Here is a 27,754-nt window from a genome sequence, read left to right as displayed (position 1 = left end):
TAGCATAAATATATACAGTATGTCAAGAATCTTTTCAACAAATTACAATCTTGTATTATGTTTTCTTTGTAGAATAATAAGAAAAAAAAAATAGCCTATTGCTTTAAAACAGATCTTTTTTTCTCTCATCTGAAAAGCAGCGATATAACCATTATGCAGGGAAACGTGTACGCAAAAACAAAACAAGTAAATAAGCTTTTTCATAGTCAACGCAAATTAAAAATGTGAACATAAAAAACAACTTTTTTGTCTGTTTATGTTGCTAAACACAGAATGATCCAATTTTATTTTTATTTATTTTTTTAAAGGCAAATAGATGAGGGCAACAAAATGAAAAATGTTTTAAGACATAAATTAATTTGTAGGATTTCTCTTTGCACTTTGTTCGGCTCATCACCAGCCACCTTTCCCTCCTTTCTTTTTCTTTTGCTGCTGCTTTTTCTTGGTACCGCCAGCTCCCACGGGTTTTTGATGTCTGGGTGGAACAACATTGCTGGTTGATGCCCCACTTCCTGCTGTGCCAGGTCTTGGAGATGTAGGAGGGCTGCTTGCTGTTTTACTAGCATCACTAAATTGGTGAATGGAAAATGAACAGTTAGAAAGTGCTGCTTTTAACCGTATCCCCTTCTCTCACCCCCCCCCCCCTTAAAAAACAAACGCCTTATCAAAGTTTCATAGGGATACCACAACAGCCTATATAACCAAGTGAAACAGGCGATATACCAGGAACATGGACAGATTTAAGTCTCCTGCCCATCCATCTACTTGTATAATATGTGCCAAACATGCCAGTGCAATATATACAAATCCTACTCTAAATAGGCAACTACAGAGCATAATTTGTAGGAGATATACTTGTGTAGACAAAACATATATATGATTCCATTCAGCGTTCAGTAAGCTGAAAGAAGCAGTAGTGTGATGTCCATCAGCCTAAGCAGCAGTTTTATTTATTCTGTCAGATGAATTAAAGTGTTGCTTGTGCAGAACTTTATATCCCCTTCAGGGGTTCGTGGTATATGCTCAGTTGCACTAAATACCAAAAGGTAAGCTAGGATTGTAGGGGGTATAGCAGTTGCTTTTTCCTAGTCTGACCATAGCTTTTTGTAGGAAGCAACAAACCTAATTTCCCAAGGTTTGTTTGCTGCTTCCTGCAGAAAGCCCTGGTCTTTTTTTCATGTCTCTGCACAATGCCTATAAAATGCGTAAAGACAACTTAAAGGGACACTATAGTCACCAGAACAACTACAGCTTATTGAATTTGTTCTGGTGAGTAGAGTCATTACCTTTTTGCTGTAAACACTGTCAGAGAAAAATACAGTGTTTACATTACAGCCTAGTAGTAGTAGTAGTAGAGATCGTTCCTGGGTCATGCCTGCCTAAAATGCATCCAAACATTCAGTATCTCCTCCCTCTGCATGCAGACACTGAACTTTCCTCATAGAGATTCATTGATTCAATTCATCTCTATGAGGAGATGCTGATTGGCCAGGGCTGTGTATGAATTGTGCTGGCTCTGCCCCTGATCTGCCTCCTTGAAAGTCTCAGCCAATCCTATGGGGAAGCTTTGCTTGCCACTTCTGCTGATGGCAGTAGGTAGTGGGCAGGTCAAAAGGAAACAGCGACAAAACCTGCAGCTTCAGGCTTGAATACAAGTAGGACATTACTATATTTAGGGAGGCATGAGGGGGCAGGGGGGCTAGATGGTGGTTTTAAAACAATGGGGTCAGGAATACAATTTTGTGTTCCTGACCCTATAGTGCTCCTTTAAACCGTTTCTTTAAATCAAATCAAGCTGAAGAAACCTGCTATGTATATACCACACAATTGTCATCAACACAGGGAAACTTGCGGATGTTTGTGAGTGACACAAGAAAGGACAGAGGACATTTTATAAGATCTATGACATTCTCAAAATATTTGTTTTACTTAACACACTAAACACCATTCATGTGCCCAGTTTATTATGCATTTATTAGACCTTTTTTTCTATGTTCATTAGTAGCAGCAGTCATTACATTTACAGAATATACAAGTAACCATGGTTTTAATTTTATGCTATTAAGCCACAAAACATAGGTTGAGCAGAATGGCCGTTTGACCATCAATACTTACAATTCAGCAGTTGCAGCCGCTGTAGCTCCTTGAGTCCCTTTACCAATCTGATCCTTCTTCTTCCCCTTCTTCTTGCCACGGTAATATGAACGTTCCCGCATTGGAAGCCACCTTTCTGCATCTGGTGTAACTTTAGGGTCATAATTCTTGGGCAGTTTACCTATATCAAGTAATATATTTTTTTTATTAATAAAAAGATTATAGATATATGTGAGAATGAAAATGTAATGCATAACAAGCCTAGTGTTTCTCTTATTAAAATCAAAAACGAAGTGTGTGCTGAATGTCTCCTAACATTTCGGTGGGAGATCTAAGGATGGCGAAACAGACACTTTTTCAATGCAGTAAGTATTAAAGGTTGCCAATTTTAGGCTGTACTTACTGCAATAATTATGATCCTAGCAGAGTAACTTTACTTTTTTCCTATATTGATTTTATTTACTTAAAGTATTTGAAAAAGAATACTTTGTGAATTTCTTTCCAAATTATATAACAAATACTAACCTCTTAATTATACAAAACATGTAAGTGTGTTAATATGTAGGAATGGTACTGGCATATCTGCTATTTTAGTGTTAACAGGGATTATCCTTTTTGGTAGTGAGAAAATCAACGTAAAAAGAACCTGTTCACCTTTAAAGCGGCACTGTCATGCCGAATCCAGTTTTTTTTTTTAACCCCCCTCCCGCCTCCACTACATCCAATTGACCCCCTAGTCACCCCCAAATGCCCCTAAGCCCCCCAGATTACCTATTTTTAAATCTGTATTTTCTGCCCTGATCTTTATTCAGGGCGCCGCCATCTTTGTGTGGGTAGGTGAAGTCCCTGTGGGACGCGTCATCTACCCACACTACACAGACTGTGAGATTCCCGCACATGCCCAGTGAAACACCTGGACATGCGAACGGGAATTTCATCTATTCATTCATTCATTCATTCATTCAGACAGACAGACGAATGAATGAATAGAAAAAATCAGATGAACAAACTAACACTGTGTATCAGTGTTCGTTTGTTCGATCAGTTTATTACAAGGAGGGAGCTACCGGCGTGCAGCTCCCTCCTTGTAATATGTAAAGACAGAAGCGGTGGGGAGCTGTGCTCCCCACCACTTCATAAGCCCCCCAGGTCCCCCCCTCACTCTATGGGGGTCAATATGACCCCCATAATAGCACAAGGGAGATTACAATCTCCCCAATGCCCCTACTCGCTATACCGCGAGTAGGGGCATGTCCACTAAACGGTGAGCAGCCTGTGGCTGCTCACTGTAAAAAAATAAATGGTAATAAGGGGGGGGGGGGGGGGCTACTGTCCTCCCCCCTGCGCGGTGGGTGGGGGCACTAATAAAATAATAAGGGGGGGACACGACCTACTGTCCTCCCCCCGGCCCCCACCCCTGCGCGGTGGGTGGGGGCCCTAATAAAATAATAAGGGGGGGGACCTACTGTCCTCCCCCCCTGGCCCCCACCCCTGAGCGGTGGGTGGGGGCCCTAAATGAACCCCCCCCCCCCTCCATCAAGGTGACTAGGGGTCCCAAGCCCCTAGTCACCCCCCACCCCAAAACATTCTAACCCCTACCTACCCCCCTGACCCTAAAAATAGTGAGGGGGGGAATAAAAGAACAAACCTGTAAAAAAAAAAAAATTAAACTTACCATTTGACGTCTTCTCTTTTCTAAATTCTTCTTACTTCAGCCCCCCAAAAGGCCAAATAAAAATCCATAAACCCGTCGCACTTTAAAAAAAAACAAAAAAAAAACGAGCGCAAACAAAAATTAATCCATCTTCACCCATGGAGGGCACGCCGCGTACTGAGCTCCGCAGGGCGGGTCAAGGCTTATAAAGCCTTGCCCCGCCCTGCAATTAGGCTTAGAACACAATGATTGGTTGGTTTAAGCCAATCAGAGTGCTCTGTGTCATTTTACACAGCGTGGGAAAATTCAAAAGAACTTTCCCACGCTGTGTAAAATGACAGATCACTGTGATTGGATGGTTTTCAAGCCATCCAATCACAGTGCTCTGTGTCATTTTACAAGCGTGGGAAAATTCCAAAGAACTTTCCCACGCTTGTAAAATGACACAGAGCACTGTGATTGGATGGATTTCAAACCATCCAATCACAGTGCTCTGTGTCATTTTACACAGCGTGGGAAAGTTCTTTGGAATTTTCCCACGCTTGTAAAATGACACAGAGCACTGTGATTGGCTTAAACCAACCAATCAGTGTGTTCTAAGCCTAATTGCAGGGCGGGGCAAGGCTATATAAGCCTTGACCCGCCCTGTGGAGCTCAGTACGCGGCGTGCCCTCCATGGGTGAGCATGGATTAATTTTTTTTTGCGCTCGTTTTTTTTTTTTTTTTTAAAGTGCGACGGGTATGATGGATTTTTGTTTGGCTTTTTTGGGGGCTGAAGAAAGAAGAATTTAGAAAAAAGACGTCAAATGGTAAGTTTAATTTTTTTTACAGATTAGTTATTTTATTCCTCACTATTTTTAGGGTGAGGGGGGTAGGTAGGGGATAGAATGTTTTGGGTGGGGGGGTGACTAGGGGCTTGGGACCCCTAGTCACCTTGATGGGGTGGTTCATTTAGGGCCCCCACCCACCGCTCAGGGGTGGGGGCCAGGGGGGGAGGACAGTAGGTCCCCCCCGCCTAATTATTTTATTAGGGCCCCCACCCACCGCGCAGGGGTGGGGGCCAGGGGGGAGGACAGTAGGTTCCCCCCCCCTTATTATTTTATTAGGGCCCCCACCGCGCAGGGGTGGGGGCCGGGGGGGAGGACAGTAGGTCCCCCCCCCTTATTATTTTATTAGGGCCCCCACCCACCACGCAGGGGTGGGGGCCAGGGGGGGAGGACAGTAGGTCCCCACCCTTATTATTTTATTAGGGCCCCCACCCACCGCGCATGGGTGGGGGCCGGGGGGAGGACAGTAGGTGCCCCCCCCTTATTATTTTATTAGGGCCCCCACCCACCGCGCAGGGGTGGGGGCCAGGGGGGGAGGACAGTAGGTCCCCCCCCCTAATTATTTTATTAGGGCCCCCACCCACCGCGCAGGGGTGGGGGCCAGGGGGGAGGACAGTAGGTTCCCCCCCCCTTATTATTTTATTAGGGCCCCCACCGCGCAGGGGTGGGGGCCGGGGGGGAGGACAGTAGGTCCCCCCCCCTTATTATTTTATTAGGGCCCCCACCCACCACGCAGGGGTGGGGGCCAGGGGGGGAGGACAGTAGGTCCCCACCCTTATTATTTTATTAGGGCCCCCACCCACCGCGCATGGGTGGGGCCGGGGGGAGGACAGTAGGTGCCCCCCCCCTTATTATTTTATTAGGGCCCCCACCCACCGCGCAGGGGTGGGGGCCAGGGGGGGAGGACAGTAGGTCCCCCCCCTAATTATTTTATTAGGGCCCCCACCCACCGCGCAGGGGTGGGGGCCAGGGGGGGAGGACAGTCGGCCCCCCCCTTATTATTTTATTAGGGCCCCCACCCACCGCGCAGGGGTGGGGGCCAGGGGGGAGGACAGTAGGTTCCCCCCCCTTATTTTATTAGGGCCCCCACCGCGCAGGGGTGGGGGCCGGGGGGGGAGGACAGTTGGTCCCCCCCCCTTATTATTTTATTAGGGCCCCCACCCACCGCGCAGGGGTGAGGGCCAGGGGGGGGGAGGACAGTAGGTCCCCCCCCCTTAATATTTTATTAGGGCCCCCACCCACCGCGCAGGGGTGAGGGCCAGGGGGGGGGAGGACAGTAGGTCCCCCCCCCTTAATATTTTATTAGGGCCCCCACCCACCGCGCAGGGGTGGTGGCCAGGGGGGGGGGGGGGAGGACAGTAGGTTCCCCCCCTATCTTTATTTAGGGCCCCCACCCACCGCTCAGGGGTGGGGGCCAGGGGGGAGGACAGTAGGTTCCCCCCCCTTATTTTATTAGGGCCCCCACCGCGCAGGGGTGGGGGCCGGGGGGGAGGACAGTTGGTCCCCCCCCCTTATTATTTTATTAGGGCCCCCACCCACCGCGCAGGGGTGAGGGCCAGGGGGGGGGAGGACAGTAGGTCCCCCCCCCTTAATATTTTATTAGGGCCCCCACCCACCGCGCAGGGGTGGTGGCCAGGGGGGGGGGGGGGGAGGACAGTAGGTTCCCCCCCCTATCTTTATTTAGGGCCCCCACCCACCGCTCAGGGGTGGGGGCCAGGGGGGAGGACAGTAGGTCCCCCCCTTATTTTATTAGGGCCCCCACCCACAGCGCAGGGGTGGGGGCCAGGGAGGGAGGACAGTAGGTCCCCCCCCCCTATTTTATTAGGGCCCCCACCCACCGCGCAGGGGTGGGGGCCGGGGGGGAGGACAGTAGGTCCCCCCCATCTTTAACCCCCGCGCGGGGGGGGGGGGGGGGGGGTTATTAGGTGTTTTTTTTTTTTTACAGTGAGCAGCCACAGGCTGCTCACTGCTTACTAGACATGCCCCTACTCGCGGTATAGCGAGTAGGTGCATATTATTTACTAATACTAAGTAATCTTTACTTAGTATTAGTACATTTGACTGAAAGACCAATTCAGGTCTTTCAGCCTTTTAGTAGATAGCTCCCTGATACCGTGGGAATTAGGGAGTTATCTACTAAGCGGCTGCAAGATGCAGCCACAGCAATGAATAGGATCGGAGTTTCATTCATTAGAATGAAATTCCGATACGAACAAAGTACCGAATTGCATCCTAACACCAACTCTTCTCATTCTGTTAGGATGCAATTCGGCAGTTTTGCCGGCGTTCTGTCTAAGTGACAGGACGTTCGGCAATACTGACAGGAAGTATTGTGGGAACAGGGAGGAAAGCTAGGGATCATGGGAAAATTGCTCTGACCAGCGAAAATGAAGCACACTTTGCTCCTCCGCTGGTCAGAGCTGGTCAAGCGGAGGAATCCTCCATAAGGCAAAGAGTCCCTACTTTGTCTTATGATTTTAAAGAAAACCAAAGAAGACAGGAAGAAAAGAATAACAGATCATGAGAGAGGGGGAGAAGAGGAAGAGATTGAGGAAAGGTAAGTTCGGCATGACAGTGCCGCTTTAAGGCCTAGCTGAAAGTGATTGTGCTGGATTGTGCATGCTGCCCAGTATCGATCACTAGGTGATCTGACAGGGAAAGCAGGACATCAGCTTAGGGAACTCCTCTGGATTAGAGGTTGATGTAGGGAATAGGTTTATGAGATTGTTTAAGATTATAGGAATTTGGGGTTGGAGTATACCGGTCTTCAAAATGTCATGGACTTTAACTGCACAGCCGGTCTGAAAGTGATGGAAGTTACAGTTTATATTGTCTTAAATGGGACACTCTGTACCCCTAAAGCATTTCATAGCTTACTGAAATGCTTAATGTGTCCTATTTTTTCATTTTACACAAAATGCAGATTTCAATAGAATTTGGTACTTTTGTACTTTTATTACACCCCGCTGGCTTTCAAGCATTAAATAGGTTATTTTACTTCCTGATTTGGTTAGCTCAATGGAGCTAAACTCAAGAGGCAGGTAATTGTTCAGAGCACGTGCCTTGCAAAACATCTCATTGAGCTGTGATGGGAAGTCTTTGATTGGACAACCACAGAAAGTCTGGGTGGGGAAGAAGGGGAGGGATTACAAAGGCTTCAGACAACTGCAACTTTTTGCAAGCTGTTTTTAGACATACCTCCAATGAAAGAATGCATGTTTTTTCGTTGGGGGACACCTACTAAACACTTTCTTTCTTCTTGTATTTGGGCAGTGGATTGTCCCCTTTATTAAAAAGTCTATTCTAAAAACCATGTGGGCTGTTATTGCAATCATTCACAGACAGGCTTTGATTGCCGTTTCCTGTAACAGCAAGAGGTACCATCTAAGCTACCCAATGCTAAACTCTAATCCAACTGTAATAAACCTGGACTATTGCACGGGGCAAACTGCGTCCAGAGTGATTACAGCACCATGAACAGTAATGGTTACAAGTTTGTAAAGTAAGAATGAATTTGCATACAGCAGGAAGCATCATTATAAAGAAAATGGTGCTCACAAAAACTGATAAATGGAACATATATGACCAACAGTAACAATCTGTGATGGTTTCTGTGAGGGACCAGTCAGGCATATAATTGCAAATGTATTTCCATAGTAAATCAAATAGTGGAAAAGCATACCTTTCTTTTTCTTCTTCTTTTTCTTCAGGTCCCCTTGCCTGTGGATAGAAAAGCATAGGAAAGTGTATTTTGGGGGGGGAATTTACATTTTATTAGTCACTATCTTAAAATGTCATAACACGGCTTACACTTACCTACACCTATTTCTATACAGTCAGCAAAGATGTAGGTTAGAAACAGGGCTTCTTTTCTGAAGTATGAGAAATGTCATCTACAATGTGCTAGCCAATATCTTACCGTTAGTAGCCTAGATCTTTAGGTCTTCAGCATACAATTATAAACTGCCAACACGGCAACGATTTTGCTAGGCATGCAAATATCACTATTATGCAGTATGCTGCACATATAGGGCACAATGTATTACAGAACAGTGCTGAGGATATTGCATGCAAACATATAGTCTCTGCACATACAATGAAAAAGCTAAGCATATCTGGCCAGTATATTTTCTCGTTTTACACCTAGCATGCACCAGTCTAGAGATTTATTTCTTTGTTTAGCATAGCCTGATTGTCACAGATACAATGTAGTTAAACCGTGCAACGTTAGGATTCATAATTATTTTGACTATTTGATCTTAATTTAATCTGTTTTGCATTTTTATTTTAAGATACATGGTTATTCCTCTCATTGGCCTTTGTTAGGCCATCACAATATGACGGACATGTTCTGCAAAGAGTTGTGAATGTTAATTTCCTGCCAGCACAAAGACTTGTACTCATCCAAAATAGCTGCAGAATAAAAGGGGTATTTAGGTTGATTCTTTTGCATACATCCCTCTTTCCTTTCTAGAGGAAATGTTTATTATTGTGAGATTTACACTGCATTCTCTACAATATAGAATCAGTATTAGATACAGTATTTAAAAAGATTCCCCAAAATCATACCCTTGTTCTTTGGTTTGTTCTCCAGCAATTTTTGCTGCCTTTTTCCGTATAAATGTTGCACCAGTAGAGTTTTCCAAGGCATCAACATCCACTTTCAAGGTCATGGTGTCAGAAGGAGGCAAATGTTTACTAAGTCTGATTTTATGTTGCTAAGGAAACTGAAGCATGTCATCAACAGTTGAATGTAAACAATGTATGTACTTTATGCAGTCTATAACAAAAATATGACGTTTACTTGTCAAAAATAAACAGACGTAAACCAACAACATTTGCTAGGCTAGACATGACTTCTTGCCAACACTAAAAGGGTTGTCCATAACAACATCTGCTTTTTGAAGTGGTCATGGAGGAAGTATTGTGTATGAAAGTTTGAAAGACTGCACATCCAGAGATATTTGCCCTTTTGTGCCGGGGTCTAGTTGCAAGTCCTGTACATGTGACTGGCAGCCTGAAATTCTGTGCAAAATATAGGCTGTTGTCAGCATGCAGACACTCTCTGCTTGCAGGTTCTGTGTCTGTGAAGCTTGTGTCTCCACTCTCTCCCTCACTGCAGCTTCAGTCAATATAAATGTAATACAATATATATATATATATATATATATATATATATATATATATATATATATATATATATATATATATATAAACATAAACTTCAAAGGGTCCTTGCACACAAACTCAAATATTTTGATCACCGGGTGCATAATAGCCAAATGCCAATGTATACAATTTGAATAGTAAAAGGCTTGCACTCCATCTGTGGCTTTCTTCAGGATCAACAAATCTCCATCTGTGGCTTTCTTCATGATTTGTTGATCCTGAAGAAAGCCACAGATGGAGGGCTGAAACGTCGATCAGATTTGAACAAATATGCAATAAAGGAATAATTTTTATTACTTCAAAAACTGTGAGTGCAAGCCTTTTACTATACTATATATATTTATTTTTCTAAATTTGATTTCAATGAAACAGTGCAAGACGACCCATTCACTGGAGGCTTACACTCAAATTGAACTTTTTATCTTCAAACTTCAGTGATTCTCTAATAAAGCTATGATTTATGCAAAAAAGGATACACTTTTGCTTTCTCGGCATCTACAAGTGAATAAGCAGAGATGAGCTGAGCCAACGTATGAATGTCTTTTGGATTCTGTCTGTAAAGCAATGAAACACTTTAAAATAAGGTGGAAATATAAACAGTGCACACATAAAATAATGTACAGTGGCTAGATGGTATATACACAAGGAAATACAAGATCATTTGGAATACATAGAATAAGAGGCAATGAAGGCCCAGCTCAAATGAACTTACACGCTAAAGATGGAGTAAAATTACAGGGTTGTTGTACAGTACATACTATTCAAATTAAAATGGGTTGATAAATATATTAATACATTCTTTAAACTGTATATGATCGGTGTACAAATGAATGAGAACATGTAATTTGTTAAAGGAACAAAACCAATTTATTTTTGTAATTAGATGCATTCCGTCTTTATTTTAGACTACAACATTCAAGCTACTTGGAGACCTTTTTTTGTAATTCATACACATGATCACAATTTTCAGATAATTCACAGTGTATTACAGCAATCAGGGTCTTTTGAACCACTGAGCAATGAAATTAAAAATTGTGATATTATTGGCATGTTACCTTGTTGTATTATGCAGGAATTCAGTACCTCTTTTGCATTCAAGCTACAATTCATATATTTGAGAGTTTTTCCCCTGACCTATGCTTTAGAATCCAATTTATCCCAAATTTTAATCCACCACCCTTCCCATTTTGTTTTTTTCTTTCATATATATTTTAAACATTTTCTTATCCAAGTAGTGATTTGCAACCAAGGTGGATTCTGATGAATCACTTTACTGATTGAATCAAAATGAATACTTATTTATTTTGCATTCATTCTGCCTTACACACCCAGACAACCTCATCTCAATTAAATGGTCTGGGTGCAGTGGCCTTGTTTTGGTTCTTCAATGTAAGACATAGCCTTTTTGGAGTTATGGCAATGTTTACATTGCATGGCTAAATAGTTCTCTAATGGCGGTCTTCCTGACAGCCACAAGACGGTGTATCGTGCAGTGAGAAGAGGCTTCTGTTTGGCCAATCTGCTATTAAGGCAAGTTTCTCCCACCTACACATGTGATCTCTGGACCTCACCCAGAGTGAGAGTTGTGACTGTTCCGAACTACTTCCATTTAAGAATTATGGTGGCCACTGTGCTGTTGGGAACCCTGCAGCTGCAAATTGGTTTTCCAGTCTTCCCCAGATCTGTGCTTCAACACAATTCTTTCTGTGAGCTTTGTAGGCAGTATTCCTTCATCATAGCTTGTTTTTTTACTCTGATATGCATTTACAGCTGTGAGACCTTAGACAGATTGAATTAAATCTGCAGCACTGATTTGAATCAATCACAATGCAGAAACATCTCAAAGATATCAGTTCTATAGACACAGGATGCGTCTGAGCTGAAGTTGAAGCACCATAGCCAAGGGTCTGAGTAGTAATAAAGTATTTCAGCTTTTTTCTTTTTAACAAATTTATTACGTTTTCAAAAATCAGTTTTTGTGTGTGTCATTATGGGGTATTGAGAGTAGATTTGTGTGTAAAAATAAAAAAATAAAATAAAAAATAAATACATTTAAAGATTTGTAATGAGGCTGCAACATAAAAATGTGAAAAAAATTACGGCGTATGAAAGTTTTCTGAATGAACTGTATATCCAATACTTGCTTTGGAACTTTACTAATATTAATGCTTTTCTTTAGTTGAGTAAGTTCAAGTAACTATATGATTTACGGTTATTTCTAGTTTACCAAGTTTATTTTGTGCGATTCAAGATACTTGTACCTAGATAACCATTAGAACAGGCTTCCGCAAACTCCGGCCTTCCAGATGTTGCTGAACTACCACTCCCATGATTCTCAGCGTATTTCATTCATAGAATCATGGGAGTTGTAGTTCAGCAACATCTAGAGGGCCGGAGTTTGCGGAAGCCTGCAGTAGAGTATCAAGTCGGCTTTATTTTATTTAGTGCATCAATATTACACAGAGATTTTTTTCTTATTTCTGTCCAGGTGGTTAATTATATTGTAAATAGTTACTACAGTGTATACAAGCTTCCACTTACTTCCATAATTGTTCAAGATCATTGATCGCTTCTTTTTTCCTTCCATGCTTTAGTTTGAAATTAGCAGCTTCTCGTATTAAAGACAAATGTGTTGGAGAGTTTGTCTGTCAAAAATATAAAGAAAGTAAAACAAGAGAAAACACAAAATGTAACACATTTCTTCACACCCTGTCAATATATACTATTGGCTCAAAGTTATTAATGGAATTACTCCGTAGCTTCGCTTTCAAATGAATAAGAGTATATATGCGAGAACCACAAACAGCTTCTCATTCACTTGATGAGAACTGACATAAAACAGCTTGGGCAAGTGAATGTAATCCATAAGTCAAGTTCTCTTGAAATATTTTAAGTTTTGAGAAGTTTATATGGAAAGTACAACTGTTGAATTCCTACAATGTGGGCACTAGGTCTCAATGCCGAGCACAGAGATACCAATAAGCATATCACCAACATACAATAAACTATTATTTTGTAAGCGACTCACTTGATTTTCCTGATACCAGCTAATCGCCTGTGAGAATACTTCAATAGCACTGTCGATATCTTCATCATGGCTGTGCATAGTAACTAGCGCAGACACCTGAAAAAAAAAATTAAAGAAAAACTGAAATATTAAAAACTATAGTCAATTATACGGCCTGTTAATGCCCAGTGTGCAGATTGTTGTGTCTCTCTTACGTAAAAAACTGTATACTAATGGAGATTTTTCATCTGGAACTGAAGAAGTATGCTTAACTTCCTAAACAGAACTACTAATTCAGTAAGCTACAGTTTGTATTTAATAGTGCATAAGGCAAGCTGGATAAAAATCAGCACAGGCAGAAAACATACATAATGCTGTATAACTGCATAATGAACAAACATCGCTGAAGAAAATGAGAAACAAAATACATATGTATTATGCAAACAGTTTTGTATGTAATTACCAAAAGAATCATTAAAGGTACACTATAGTCACCTAAATTACTTTAGCTAAATAAAGCAGTTTTAGTGTATAGATCATTCCCCTGCAATCTCACTGCTCAATTCACTGTCATTTAGGAGTTAAATCACTTTGTTTCTGTTTATGCAGCCCTAGTCACACCTCCCCTGGCTATGATTGACAGAGCTTGCATGAAAAAAAAAACTGGTTTCACTTTCAAACAGATGTAATTTACCTTAAATAATTGTATCTCAATCTCTAAATTGAACTTTAATCACATACAGGAGGCTATTGCAGGGTCTAGCAAGCTATTAACATAGCAGGGGATAAGAAAATCTTAATTAAACAGAACTTGCAATAAAGAAAGCCTAAATAGGGCTCTCTTTACAGGAAGTGTTTATGGAAGGCTGTGCAAGTCACATGCAGAGAGGTGTGACTAGGGTTCATAAACAAAGGGATTTAACTCCTAAATGGCAGAGGATTGAGCAGTGAGGCTGCAGGGGCATGTTCTATACACCAAAACTGCTTCATTAAGCTAAAGTTGTTCAAGTGACTATAGTGTTCCTTTAAGAAGATGTCCTGCATTTTTAATAATGCTGGCATCAGTGCTCAAAATTTCAAGTCCTACATTATAAACCATGCCTAAACTCCTGCTTAGTGTGCAAGACATGGCACACTAAGCAGGAGTGACTTTCTACTTGCCGAGGCTGAATTGTCAATCGCCAGTGGCAACTGGAAATTTTGAACCCTGGCTGACATATTAGAAAACGTAACACAGCCATTGTAGGTCACAAGCTCATACCAATTTATTCATACTAGTTACTCACCATTCCGAGCTTATGCTCGAGTTCTTTAATGCTTTTGAGAATCATGCAGGCCTTGGTGACATTACCTATATGTAAACACAAACAATTTTACAGAGTGTTATTTTCTTTACTAAAACTTGCATCTTTAAAGGGACTCTCCAGGGAGGAGATTTTACTCACCTCGTTCCAGCGCCGGGAGCCTCGTGAAGCCGCGCCCCCTATTTCGTCAAAATGACGAAATAGGCGGGCGCAAGCAGGGAGCAATCAGACGCTTCCATTTGGAAGCGGCATTGCTCCCTTGTGCGCATGCGCGGCTTCGCCGCACATGCGCACATACTTCAGAGGGCGGCATTCATGCCGCCCTCTGAAGTGCTGAGCGCACTACCGCGCATGGCGCTCAGCTCGCGGTCTTTGCCCGCCCCCCTCCTCCGCTGACAGGCTGGAGAGAGAAGGCACGCACACAGTGCCTTCTCTCTCCTGAACACGTCAGACGTGTACCGGGCCTTTTTAGGGCCCTGCGTGATAGGAAGGGACTCTCCAGGCAGAACTTTTTACCCATCTGGTTCTAGCGCCGGGGGCCTCGTGAAGCCGCGCCCCCTATTTCGTCAAAATGACGAAATAGGCGGGCGCGAGCAGGGAGCAATCAGACACTTCCATTTGGAAGCGTCATTGCTCCCTTGTGCGCATGCGCGGCTTCGCCACACATGCGCACATACTTCATAGGGCAGCATTCATGCCGCCCTTTGAAGTCCTGAGCGCACTACCACGGTGTGCGCGGCCAGCTTAGCTCGCGGTCTTTGACTGCCCCCTCTCCTCTGCTGACAGGCAGGAGAATGAAGGCACGCACACAGTGCCTTCTCTCTCCTGCACACGTCAGACGTATTTTAATACGTCTGACGTGTACATGGCCTTTTTAGAGCCATACATGATAGGAAGTCCCTCTGGTGGCTGTCTGAGTGACGGCCACTGGAGGTATTCCTATCAATCAATGTAAACACTATTTTCTCTGAAAATACAGTGTTTACATTAGATTGCCTGCAGGGAGCTATAGATAATACCTGAACAACTACATTAAGCTGTAGTTGTTCAGGTGACTATAGTGTCCCTTTAAAGAAAAAATCTATTTTAACACTAGAGTATTTCCACATACCAGTCACACAATAAAACCCCAAAGCTCCCCACACAGTGCTCCCTCTATTGTATTATATCACATTTCAAATGAAAAAAGTATAGCTCATATTTCATTTTATATGTTGATTCTTCTTATGGGAAGCAGGCTGTAGCAGCAAGACAGAGACCTGCACTATATTAGCCAACATGTTGGTGCCCAAGAGGGGTAAAAGCATGTCCAGTTTGATTTTATTTACCGTGTTAACCCCCCTGGAAACTAAACAGAGAGAATAATAGAATAAAGCTGTAAAATCAATCATATCTATTTATAAAAAAAAAAAAAGCAGTTTACAGTAGTTGTAAGAGGGAATGTGTAACAATTAAAATGTCTTTCTATGGCTTTGGTGACTGCTACTACATACCTTGTGCAAGTTTCAGCTGGGCCATGGTTAGCTTGAGTTGTGCTGCATTCAGGGGATGCTGATCTGCAAATTCCTAGTAAAACAAAACAAAAATGTATTCTCTTCTTACTCATTTAAGGAACAAATGCAACATTTTGCCATCATACATGAACCAGTTTGAAGTGCATTAATAAAGGATCTGAACACACTTAGGATCTATGCACCAGTAAAGACACTCCAGCTGTGTCTGCAGGGCTTAACCCTATAATATATGAATAGCAGAAAAATAAAAAAAATTGATGTCACTCAAACCACAACAAAGTGGGCGAGTGAAAGCTAGACAGTAGTTAAGTATCTTGTTACGTTTAGCTAGATGACCCTATACTCCCATTATAAGTTAATGGAGAAGCCTTAAAAGGCTAGTTACTGGATGACCCTATACTCCCATTATGAGTTAGTGGAGAAGCCTTATAAGGCTAGTTATTTTCTTACTTTGTTTCTAGTTTTGACACGTGTGTATAAATGTACATTTAGTGCTGGTCCAGCTAAACTTAAGATACTTTCCTACTGTTTAGCTTTCACTCACCCACTTTGTTGTGGTTTGAGTGACTTAAATGTTTTTGTTTCCTTCTATTCACTTTTTTTTTTGTTTAACAATTTTTCTTTTTGGTTGCAAATAAATTCTTAAAACAACAATATATTTAATTGGAATTTGGGAGAAATGTTAGTAGTTTATAGAATAAAACAAGTTAATTTTACTTAAAACACATACCTATAAATAGTGAAAAACAAAATCTGTTTGACTACCCAACATGGGACAGGGTGTAATGGACCTATGGCTGTAGTGGTTATGCTTAAGGCTGACACTTAACAATTTCTGATAAAATGTAAAATACTATAGCTAAAATAAGAAAACATTTGCAATGCTCCAAACCGTAATCCCCATCACGATGGATGTTACAAAAGGTTATAAATGCAGGTATAGATTTAGTCATACCTGAAGCAAATCTACTGCTCTTGAGTGTTGCTTTTCTCGACATAGCTGGGCAGCTTGAATGAGTACTGGAAGAAGATACTCTGGATTTTGTGCCTGCAAACCGGTGGCTAATTTTCGACATTGTTCTGCCTAAAGAATGCAGAAAATAGCTCATTTTATGGAAGTCAAATCAATAAGCACAAACATTATACAACTACAAACATTCTGACACAATTAAACTAATTTGAAACCTAAGAAATTAAGTTTTACATTTACATTTCATACCTGATTTGTGTACATTGAAAGTAAAGCCTTGTTAAATTCAATGGCCTGAAGTTGATGCTTAGAAAGTTTGTGCTCCACTCCTTCAGCATTTGTAAGCTTCACTTTCTTTTTAGAATCAAACACATTTTGGTCCTTTAATGCAAAAACAGTAAAAATAAAACAAGTTTTTAGGATTTTTCTAGGAAATAAGCCTCAAGATCTCACTCCATGAAGAAAATGATAATATAACTTTCAGAACACAATTCTGTTCATTAGTGCATGTAAACAGGGCCTGGAAGACAATTGAAAAAATACCAAAACAGTCATGAACTATATTGCTGCAATGTCATAAAAATTCCAAGGGTATCAATATTTGGAAGAAAGTTGCTTTCTGAGATATACCTTGTTAACAGTTATGATGTTATTTGCCACAACAGCCAACAACCCAATATCAGTAGGCCTGTAAGAGAAATAAAGGATTTAAAATTGAATGAGAAACAAAAATCTTAAATCAAAACAATGAGTTTGACGGTAGATATCGTAATCTCACTTTAATTTGATGATTTGATTGTAAAGTTGAATAGCGTCCTCTGATTTGCCTTTCAATTGCAGAACATATGCCATCTGGCCATGAATTATGGCCAACTCTGCTTCTATGTCTTCCTCAGTAAAATCCTAAAAAAAAAGCCAGTATAAAATTGAAACCATTTAGTACAGATTCACATATAATAAGTTCGGAATAGGAGTAAGTCATAAGATGATATGGCAGTGTTTGAAGATTGGATGGACCGTAGCAGAGGGACATTGGATATGTACAAAATAAAACTATTACAGAACTGCAGTTAAAAGATATACCCCCCATGCAACATAGGGACCACTTCAGTGATTCAAATGGCCATGGTGCCTGTAATCTATACGTACAGCATTTCGATTTAAATCGCTACACACAGAGATTATCCACTTTGCTGGCGGAGGTGTAACTCCCCCGACATCAGCATCATAGAGACATTATTAGCCAGCCAGTTCATATGCACAGGATTGCATTAATTGGAGAGTGGTCAGTTGATGCTTTCAGTCAAGGTATGGCCAGTGGGATCAATTTTCGGTTTTTTTCAGGTCTGGCTGACTGCTGGTTTGCCCCATTATTGAGAAACAGGGACAGGTTATGCCTGGCATCATTGCCACTACAGCGGGCTGAAGTGTTTATGATGCTTCAGGTAAAATAGCAATTTTGAATACAAACGGTGACTATTTTAAACTGAAATATATTGTTGCTTTTTAAAAATAGAATTTCAGAAACTAAACATTTCAAATTATTATTTTTGCAGTTTTTTTTTTTCTTCACTACCAATGCAGATAATGTGTAATAAAAATGTGCATGAAATCCAGATTGGTATACTCAGGTCTAATGAAACAGTATCAGCACAATAAAAACAAACAATATACTCACGCTGTCCTCGGAAATGGACTGTCTACAGAGTTCTATGAGAAAGGAGAAAGGGGAAAAGGCAATTTGTCAAGAGTTCAGTTACTCATTTCTTTGCTTTGTACATACAAGTAATTCATTTAAAAGATGGGCTTTATTGTGTTAGGTCTATTTGTCAACACCAACACTCTGAAAGCAATATATGAAATATTTGCTCCATCTGATGACCCTACAGAAGGGGTAAGCAACCCTCGGCACTCCAGATGTTGTGGATTGCAAGTCACCTGATGCTTTGCCAGCATTATGGCAATACGAACATTACAGGAGATGTAGTCTACAACATCTAGAGTGCTGAGGGTGCATACTCTTGCCCCAAAACAATCAGCCACGTTTTCTATTAAGCTTGATTTTGGAAAAGATGAGCAAATTCCCTAGCATCAAGAAGATATTTTCCCTTTCAATTTAAATGTATTTCTTAAATCAACTTAAATCAAAACAGAAAAGAATGTAAGACCCTCACCTTCAGCTTCTCGCAGTTTCTTCATTGCTTCATTTAGCTTTCCCTGACCTATCAGTCCACAAGCACTATTGTAGCAGAGTTCATATGTGGTCTCTTGTAAGTCAAAGTCCTCCTGCAGCAATATGAAAAAAACAAAAGCACAATTACAAATCACTGTATGTAGATTACAAGAGTCAAGGGCCACCAGACAATTCACACATCATTTCATTATAGGATCAATAACAAATATAAATGCATTTTTAATGCTGGAGCTTCCTTAACCTTTAATAGAACGCACCACCCTCACCCATAAAATAAGAAACTCTGTGCAGTCTCTTTTTCAAACGCTCCTCCTTTGCTGACCATAGTGATGGTTGATATTTATCCAATTAAATGCTTTTCATAGAGAAAAACTGGGCACCCAGCCGATCAGATGCTTCTTACGGAGAAGCACTGACTCTAAATAATGCCAAGACTTTAATTTATTGCTTCTAGCGATTATCTGACTGGAAGTTTACATTTGATAAACTGCAGTGGCAGAGTCTTTGCACCAAATACACCACAAGATATAGTGGTTTTGGTGTTTAGTGTCCCTTTAATTAAACCAAAAACAAAACTATTAGTGCCAACTCACTTTATGCATGAAAGTAACCATGAGATCTTTTTTGTATATAAATTCTATACCAGATTCAACTGGTTGGTGCAAATACTTTTATGCAAATTGTGATCATTAAACCAAAAGTACCAGAGTGCCTGGATGCTGTCTTACCTTAAGGGGTTAAACCATTTCCCAATTTCCCTGATAACATTATACAAATATATTCGGGGCCAGTACACCATTATCTGGAAACCTATTCATAAACAGGGCTATACATAGGACACAAGGTCACACATTTAGCCTGGAAGAAATGAGATTTAATCTAAGGCAAAGAAAAGGTTTTTTTACAGTAAGAGCAATAATGATATGGAATTCTCTGCCTGAAGAGGTGGTTTTGTCAGACTGTTTAAACTGCAATTGAATAAATACTTGCAAAAACATAACATACAGGGATATAATTTCTAATTAGTGGGGTAATAGCTGCTTGATCCAAGGAGACATCTGACTGCTATTTTGGGGTCAAGAAGGATTTTTTTCCTAGTTTGTGGCAAAATTGGAAGCGCTTCAGACTATGTTTTTTGCCTTCTTTTGGATCAACAGCAAAAACATATGTGAGGAAGGCTGAACTTGATGGACGCAAGTCTCTTTTTAGCTATGTCACTATGTAAGTTCATTGAAGTTGCCTTGGTGCAGTGTTACGGTCACACTTGGTACTACAATGTTCACACTGCAGCATTAAGACAGCCTCTAGTGGCACTTCCAGCTTTCTAGGCCACATGCTCTGCAAGGGAGATCGGCGCAGGGATCGGGTAGGTAAATAAAGTATTTTTTTAACTCTTTATTGGTCTAGGGCAGGGGTGGGGAACCTTCGGCCCTCCAGATGTTTTGGACTACATGTCCCATAATGCTCTTACAGTCAAGATGCTGGCAAAGCATCAAGGGAGATGTAGTCCAAAACATCTGGAGGGCCGAAGGTTCCCCACCCCTGGTCTAGGGAGTTGGGGTAAGAGGGAGGGCGGAGTGTTTAGAAGTGTTTGCTTACAAGAAATAATATTGAAAAAAATATTACCGTTGTCTCTTTATCCCAAAGACTCAATGCAGCCATGACAGCAGACAAGTTTGTTTTCCTCTCTTCATCATAGTCATCTTGGGAGTTGCGTATGATATCCTGATACACGGACAGACATTCTTTATAGCGTTCCAACCTATACAGCTTGAGAAAGAGAGACAGGAGGATAGAAAGAGGATTTAAGTTGTTTTATAGAATTCAAAATCTGCTGAGCTACATATTGAAGGGCTGGTACTTAGGAACACTTACAACTTGTCCATGAAGCTCTTTCAGTTTGTCAGACTTCTGGGATGTAGATTCTATGGTCTTTAATGCATTTTCAATTCTATTTAACCTGTACTCACAGTATGCCTTTTCAAATGCTATTACATCACTGTGGAGAAACAAAAAAAAATCAAAATGTTATACTAACATTAAAAGAATAAAATTAAGAAATATAAATATGTACATATATTTTAAAATAGCATACATTTCTAAGATTACCTTAGGTATAAAGTTTTTCATAAGTTATTTATTTATCAACAGCAATAGATGTCACTAAACTGAGAATATCAAATTAAAATCTGAATAGCAAACATTTTGCTACAATGCAGGGAGTGCAGAATTATTAGGCAAGTTGTATTTTTGAGGATTAATTTTATTATTGAACAACAACCATGTTCTCAATGAACCCAAAAAACTCATTAATATCAAAGCTGAATAGTTTTGGAAGTAGTTTTTAGTTTTAGCTATTTTAGGGGGGTATCTGTGTGTGCAGGTGACTATTACTGTGCATAATTATTAGGCAACTTAACAAAAAACAAATATATACCCATTTCAATTATTTATTTTTACCAGTGAAACCAATATAACATCTCAACATTCACAAATATACATTTCTGACATTCAAAAACAAAACAAAAACAAATCAGTGACCAATATAGCCACCTTTCTTTGCAAGGACACTCAAAAGCCTGCCATCCATGGATTCTGTCAGTGTTTTGATCTGTTCACCATCAACATTGCGTGCAGAAGCAACCACAGCCTCCCAGACATTGTTCAGAGAGGTGTACTGTTTTCCCTCCTTGTAAATCTCACATTTGATGATGGACCACAGGTTCTCAATGGGGTTCAGATCAGGTGAACAAGGAGGCCATGTCATTAGATTTTAGAGTACTTGGACGCGTGTGATGGAGCATTGTCCTGCATGAAAATCATGTTTTTCTTGAAGGATGCAGACTTCTTCCTGTACCACTGCTTGAAGAAGGTGTCTTCCAGAAACTGGCAGTAGGACTGGGAGTTGAGCTTGACTCCATCCTCAACCCGAAAAGGCCCCACAAGCTCATCTTTGATGATACCAGCCCAAACCAGTACTCCACCTCCACCTTGCTGGCGTCTGAGTCGGACTGGAGCTCTCTGCCCTTTACCAATCCAGCCACGGGCCCATCCATCTGGCCCATCAAGACTCACTCTCATTTCATCAGTCCATAAAACCTTAGAAAAATCAGTCTTGAGATATTTCTTGGCCCAGTCTTGACGTTTCAGCTTGTGTGTCTTGTTCAGTGGTGGTCGTCTTTCAGCCTTTCTTACCTTGGCCATGTCTCTGAGTATTGCACACCTTGTGCTTTTGGGCACTCCAGTGATGTTGCAGCTCTGAAATATGGCCAAACTGGTGGCAAGTGGCATCTTGGCAGCTGCACGCTTGACTTTTCTCAGTTCATGGGCAGTTATTTTGCGCCTTGGTTTCTCCACACGCTTCTTGCGACCCTGTTGACTATTTTGAATGAAACGCTTGATTGTTCGATGATCACGCTTCAGAAGCTTTGCAATTTTAAGAGTGCTGCATCCCTCTGCAAGATGTCGCACTATTTTTGACCCATTTTGCCAAAGGAAAGGAAGTTGCCTAATAATTATGCACACCTGATATAGGGTGTTGATGTCATTAGACCACACCCCTTCTCATTACAGAGATGCACATCACCTAATATGCTTAATTGGTAGTAGGCTTTCGAGCCTATACAGCTTGGAGTAAGACAACATGCATAAAGAGGATGATGTGGTCAAAATACTCATTTGCCTAATAATTCTGCACTCCCTGTAGTCAATTTGGGAAAATGATCGAACTCATAACTTTTTTTTTTTACAGACTCAGTAGTGATTGGTCAGCATTATGCTAGATAAAGTTCTTACTTTACTAGCAAATTCAGACTTATTCTATTTTTTTTCCCTTTTGGTTTTAAAGAATTGTTTTATTGCCATGTTAGCGGGTGGCGAACCTTCTAATCACAAAGCTTTATGTTTCAGTAATGTTTTTTATGTACCGTCTGATTTATATTATATGCATTAAAACCTTTAAGTTAAGACTTCCAAAAAAATGAAGTTAGAAAATGTTTTCCAGCAATATCCACTGAACCACTCCTTAAAAGGTAACTTCTCTCCAACTTAACTGGACAGGATGGGAAGTAGCAGCAGGACTGGTGACAATTTAGGTCCATCTTCTCACCCATGCGTAATGGAGGCAGACTCAGCATTCCTCGTGTTAGAAGCTGGATTCATTCCAAGCCACACTTGTGCATTAACACATTTATTAGAATTGTACATTAATGCAATTCAGGTGGTTTAAACTAATCAAATTTAATCTACACCTGAACAAATTGATCCGTTCGGTATTAACCAGTGGAGTAATCTCTGCTGCTACTTTCTATCTCTTGGGCTGCAACAGGAGTCTGTGTGGCTTATATATGTATAAAATGTACGTGTTTTTACAGAACTTTCATTAGGCACAGTATGGATATTTACGGCAAAGTGAATGATTAATTTGGCTAGGAAATGCTTCAGTATTCGCTTGATTTATTTTTCGTGTTTTCTAATGAATGTTTATTGCTTAGCATTGTCTTTCTGGTGCTTTACTGCTCCCTGCCTGATTGGATTTCGTATAGTGAGTGCTACTGCGGATATCTTTGGAAACCAAGAAAAACACATTTATAACCAACATAATATTCTTTCCCTGGTTAAAGGCCATGACAGTGCACTTTTTCACCCTTGGGATACTTTTTTTACCAGAAGGAGGGAGGCTTTTAATTCTGGATAATTCTTACTTTGGTATATACCCTTGTTGTCAAGAAGGGCTAGTTATAATCTGTTTTATGGTTTTCCAGTCCAATTAAGTTAGAGGAGCCAACCCTATGGTCAGTGCTGCTATGGCCTGTAACTGGGGAAAGTAAGTATGAATACATGTGTGTTTCTTTGTTGTACGTTTACATCATTTTCTTGTTAAAATATGCCAAAATATGTTTATGTAATAGGTACAACTGTGGGCAACTGGTGTAACAGCAGCTTGCATCCTTCACCCTTAATTTAAGCCAATGATGTGTTTACTATTTCCACTGATGAGATGTAGTCATATGCATATTCTTACTACAGGATTAGTCTATTACTGTCCCATTCTTTAGGGGTGCCTTAACTCACTCCATAAAGACTTTTTCCAAATCCAATCCTTTAGGCTCTACAGTCCGTCGTTACTGGTTTGTTTAATAAATTTCCACATTATCATGGAGGCTGCAAAGGGGCTGGGAAAGCCTGTTTTTGTCAAACTGCTCTAAAAACAGACTGAGGAAAAAAAATGGAGAGGGCTGCATTCTAACAACTACAAATAAAACTGTACTGGTTATCATGCTTAAAATGTCCCTTTAATATTAGGCATAACATAATTCAAATATATACTTTTTAAGAGTCAATCCCTTGCAGATAATCAAGCACAGTGAGATCAACAGTTCTACATGTAATGTTTCTCCAGCAATAAGTTACCTTGATAGAATTTTAGTGTTGGTGTGAATCACATTTAGGGCTTCCTTAAAGCTTCCATTCTGAATTAAGCATACTACTTTACAATGTAGAGCCGTTACATCATCTTTTGCCACCTGCAATACTAAAAAAAATAAAATAAAAAATACAATTATTTACCTGACAAGAAGTACAAATTGTTTTAAATATGGTTAAAAAACACACTCCAACACCTGTTATAATGACGCTTGCGAGGAGGTCTTATTTGCGGTCTTACCTTAAAGGGACACTATAGTCACCAGCACCACTACAGTTTAATGTAGTAGTTCTGGTGTCTATAGCATTGCCCTGCAGGCTCAGCAATTTACACACTGCCTTTTCTGAAAAAAAAAAGGCTTTGTTTACATTGCTCCCTAGTAACACCTCCCTTAGACGCCCAGTAGAGATACTTCTATTTCAGTGCTACATTTTGTGCAACACATGCGTTCAGCATCTCCACGCTCTGCATGGAGACAATGAACAACCCCCTTAGAGATGCACTGATTCAAAGCAAATTGGTACAGAGCGGCATTTTGCCATGTATGTGGAATAGTCTTCAACTGATTTCCCACAGGAATGGAAGATTATCAGGATTGAGCTCAGCTAAGGAGCTGGGGCCAGTCGCGGCGAGACCAGTGAAGCAATGTTTTCAAGGTGAGTAAACACCATTCTGAAGGGGGCGGACCCCTAAACATGTAGTCCAGCACTATAGTATCCTTGAAATTGTTGTTAACAGGTTAAATCCATACTATGGAAAATAGTGCCCAATCACCACTCTAACCCTTCACTTCATCTGAAAAAGGCAAAGCGATCTCTCAGTACTCAAAAAGGAAATGCTGTTGTCCAATATCTCCACATGTGCAATAAACAAGGTTTGAAAACGACCAACCAGTTATAAATGTTAACATTGTTACCATATGTTTAAATGCACACAAAAAAAAAAAAACCCTCCAAAAAAACATTGAAAGAATAAATCTTTATCCAACACAATTGTGGTTATTTTAATTTACCACGTAAGTACATACAGCTGCTACACAGAGGGTTATTAACTAAACTCTGAATTGTTGTATTTTAAAACCAAATGGCAAAACTGAAGCAAAAACATCAAGCTGTAACTACGACTGAGCCAACAATATTTTCAGATCAGCTATTTCTGCCGTTTTCAATTTCATTCCCACAAATTTGGAGTTTAGCGAGTAACTGACAGATCTCAAAGTCTACACACACACACACACTTTTAATAGCTTGTTTCGAAATTGAAGATTACCAAGATTATATACTAAACTGAGAATTGTCAGCAAGTCAAAGTGAATTTCAAGTTTAAGGCTACACTGTCAGCTAAGCTCGCTCCTCTTTTAACTATTTTGGTCTAAAATTTAAAATTCCATTTTCACATTAGTAAAATAACCCTGTGAGTTAACCCCCCAACATTCACAATAACATCACTGTCTAAAAGTCTGCTATCAGTATTTATTTTTAATCTGAAATTATTTTGAATCTTGTTTTATTCTCATTTTAATGATTTTATTAATAACACAAAACCCCTAAAATGCATGGATCAGTGCAGTGTCTGCATGTTCCCCATTACACACAGCCCCGCCTCCCCCATTCACTCACACACACAGCCCCCCATTCACTCACACACACACACAGCCCCCCCATTCACTCACACACACACACAGCCCCCCCATTCACTCACACACACACACAGCCCCCCCCCCCATTCATTCACACACACACACACACACAGCCCCCCATTCATTCACTCACACACACACAGCCCCCCCATTCATTCACTCACACACACACACAGCCCCCCCATTCATTCACTCACACACACACACAGCCCCCCCCATTCATTCACTCACACACACACACAGCCCCCCCATTCATTCACTCACACACACAGCCCCCCCCATTCATTCACACACACAGCCCCCCCATTCATTCACTCACACACACAGCCCCCCCATTCATTCACTCACACACACAGCCCCCCCATTCATTCACTCACACACACAGCCCCCCCATTCATTCACTCACACACACACACACACACAGCCCCCCCATTCATTCACTCACACACACAGCCCCCCCATTCACTCACACACACAGCCCCAACCCCCCCCACACACACAGCCCCCCCTTCACTCACACACACAACCCCCCCTTCACTCACACACAGCCCCCCTTCACTCACACACACAGCCCCCCTTCACTCACACACACAGCCCCCCCTTCACTCACACACACAGCCCCCCCTTCACTCACACACACAGCCCCCCCTCCTTCACTCACTCACACAGCCCCCCCTCCTTCACTCACTCACACAGCCCCCCCTCCTTCACTCACTCACACAGCCCCCCGTCCTTCACTCACACACACACACAGCCCCCCCCTCCTTCACTCACACACACAGCCCCCCCTCCTTCACTCACACACACAGCCCCCCCCTTCACTCACACAGCCCCCCCCTTCACTCACACACACAGCCCCCCCCTTCACTCACACACACAGCCCCCCCCTTCACTCACACACACAGCCCCCCCCTTCACTCACACACACAGCCCCCCCCTTCACTCACACACACAGCCCCCCCCCTTCACTCACACACACAGCCCCCCCCTTCACTCACACACACAGCCCCCCCTTCACTCACACACACAGCCCCCCCTTCACTCACACACACAGCCCCCCCCTTCACTCACACACACAGCCCCCCCCTTCACTCACACACACAGCCCCCCCCTTCACTCACACACACAGCCCCCCCCTTCACTCACACACACAGCCCCCCCCTTCACTCACACACACAGCCCCCCCCTTCACTCACACACACAGCCCCCCCCTTCACTCACACACACAGCCCCCCCCTTCACTCACACACACAGCCCCCCCCTTCACACACACAGCCCCCCCTTCACTCACACACACAGCCCCCCCGTCCTTCACTCACACACACAGCCCCCCCCGTCCTTCACTCACACACACAGCCCCCCCTCCTTCACTCACACACACAGCCCCCCCTCCTTCACTCACACACACACACACACAGCCCCCCCTCCTTCACTCACACACACAGCCCCCCCTTCACTCACACACACAGCCCCCCCCCTTCACTCACACACACAGCCCCCCCCTTCACTCACACACACAGCCCCCCCCTTCACTCACACACACAGCCCCCCCCTTCACTCACACACACAGCCCCCCTTCACTCACACACACAGCCCCCCCCCCCCATTCACTCACACACACAGCCCCCCCCCATTCACTCACACACACAGCCCCCCCCCATTCACACACACAGCCCCCCCCCACATTCACACACACAGCCCCCCCCCACATTCACACACACACACACCCATTCACACTGCAACCCCCCCATTCACTCACACTGCAACCCAGCACTAGCAGCTTACTCTTAGTCAGGGATTTCAGGGCCCGGGTGTAATCTCCGTTCTGTCCTGCTTTATTCACTTCGCTCCATAAAGAAGCCAACGAGGCATTGCCAGCAGCCGCCCCGGAGCTCGCCATATTCCACCTCAAAGGGAGTCGGGGGGAGGCAGCCGAAAGTGTGTGAAAAAGAACGTC

General features: G+C 42.1%; 1 protein-coding gene across 1 annotated transcript; it reads right to left on the bottom strand.

The window, feature by feature from the left end:
• Positions 1-272: 272 nt before the first annotated feature.
• SRP72 (signal recognition particle 72) lies at positions 273-27,754 on the bottom strand. Its single transcript, XM_063457283.1, has 19 exons — positions 27,583-27,754; positions 24,146-24,266; positions 20,609-20,732; positions 20,360-20,503; positions 18,714-18,825; positions 18,218-18,249; positions 17,318-17,442; positions 17,170-17,227; positions 16,789-16,920; positions 16,525-16,653; positions 15,549-15,621; positions 14,038-14,102; positions 12,773-12,868; positions 12,286-12,389; positions 10,221-10,298; positions 9,145-9,279; positions 8,258-8,295; positions 2,116-2,275; positions 273-568 (listed from the first exon to the last, which is right to left on the bottom strand). The coding sequence occupies exons 1-19, from the start codon at positions 27,695-27,697 to the stop codon at positions 394-396; spliced, it is 2,016 nt and encodes a 671-aa protein (XP_063313353.1). The 5' UTR covers positions 27,698-27,754; the 3' UTR covers positions 273-393.

Source organism: Pelobates fuscus, chromosome 5 (assembly GCF_036172605.1).
Source record: "Pelobates fuscus isolate aPelFus1 chromosome 5, aPelFus1.pri, whole genome shotgun sequence".
In the NCBI taxonomy this organism is placed as follows: Eukaryota; Metazoa; Chordata; class Amphibia; order Anura; family Pelobatidae; genus Pelobates; species Pelobates fuscus.
The sequence above is the reverse complement of the archived record's forward strand: the minus strand, read 5'-3'. Positions and strand labels throughout refer to the sequence as shown.

Coding starts and splice junctions, on each gene's coding strand:
- SRP72 (XM_063457283.1), bottom strand. CDS start 27,697: ATGGCGAGCTCCGGGGCGGCTGCTGGCAATGCCTCGTTGGCTTCTTTA. Junction 16,921..17,169: donor ACATCATAACTGTTAACAAG/GTATATCTCAGA, acceptor TTTGCATTAAAG/GACCAAAATGTGTTTGATTC. Junction 12,390..12,772: donor GCTGGTATCAGGAAAATCAA/GTGAGTCGCTTA, acceptor TATTTTTGACAG/ACAAACTCTCCAACACATTT.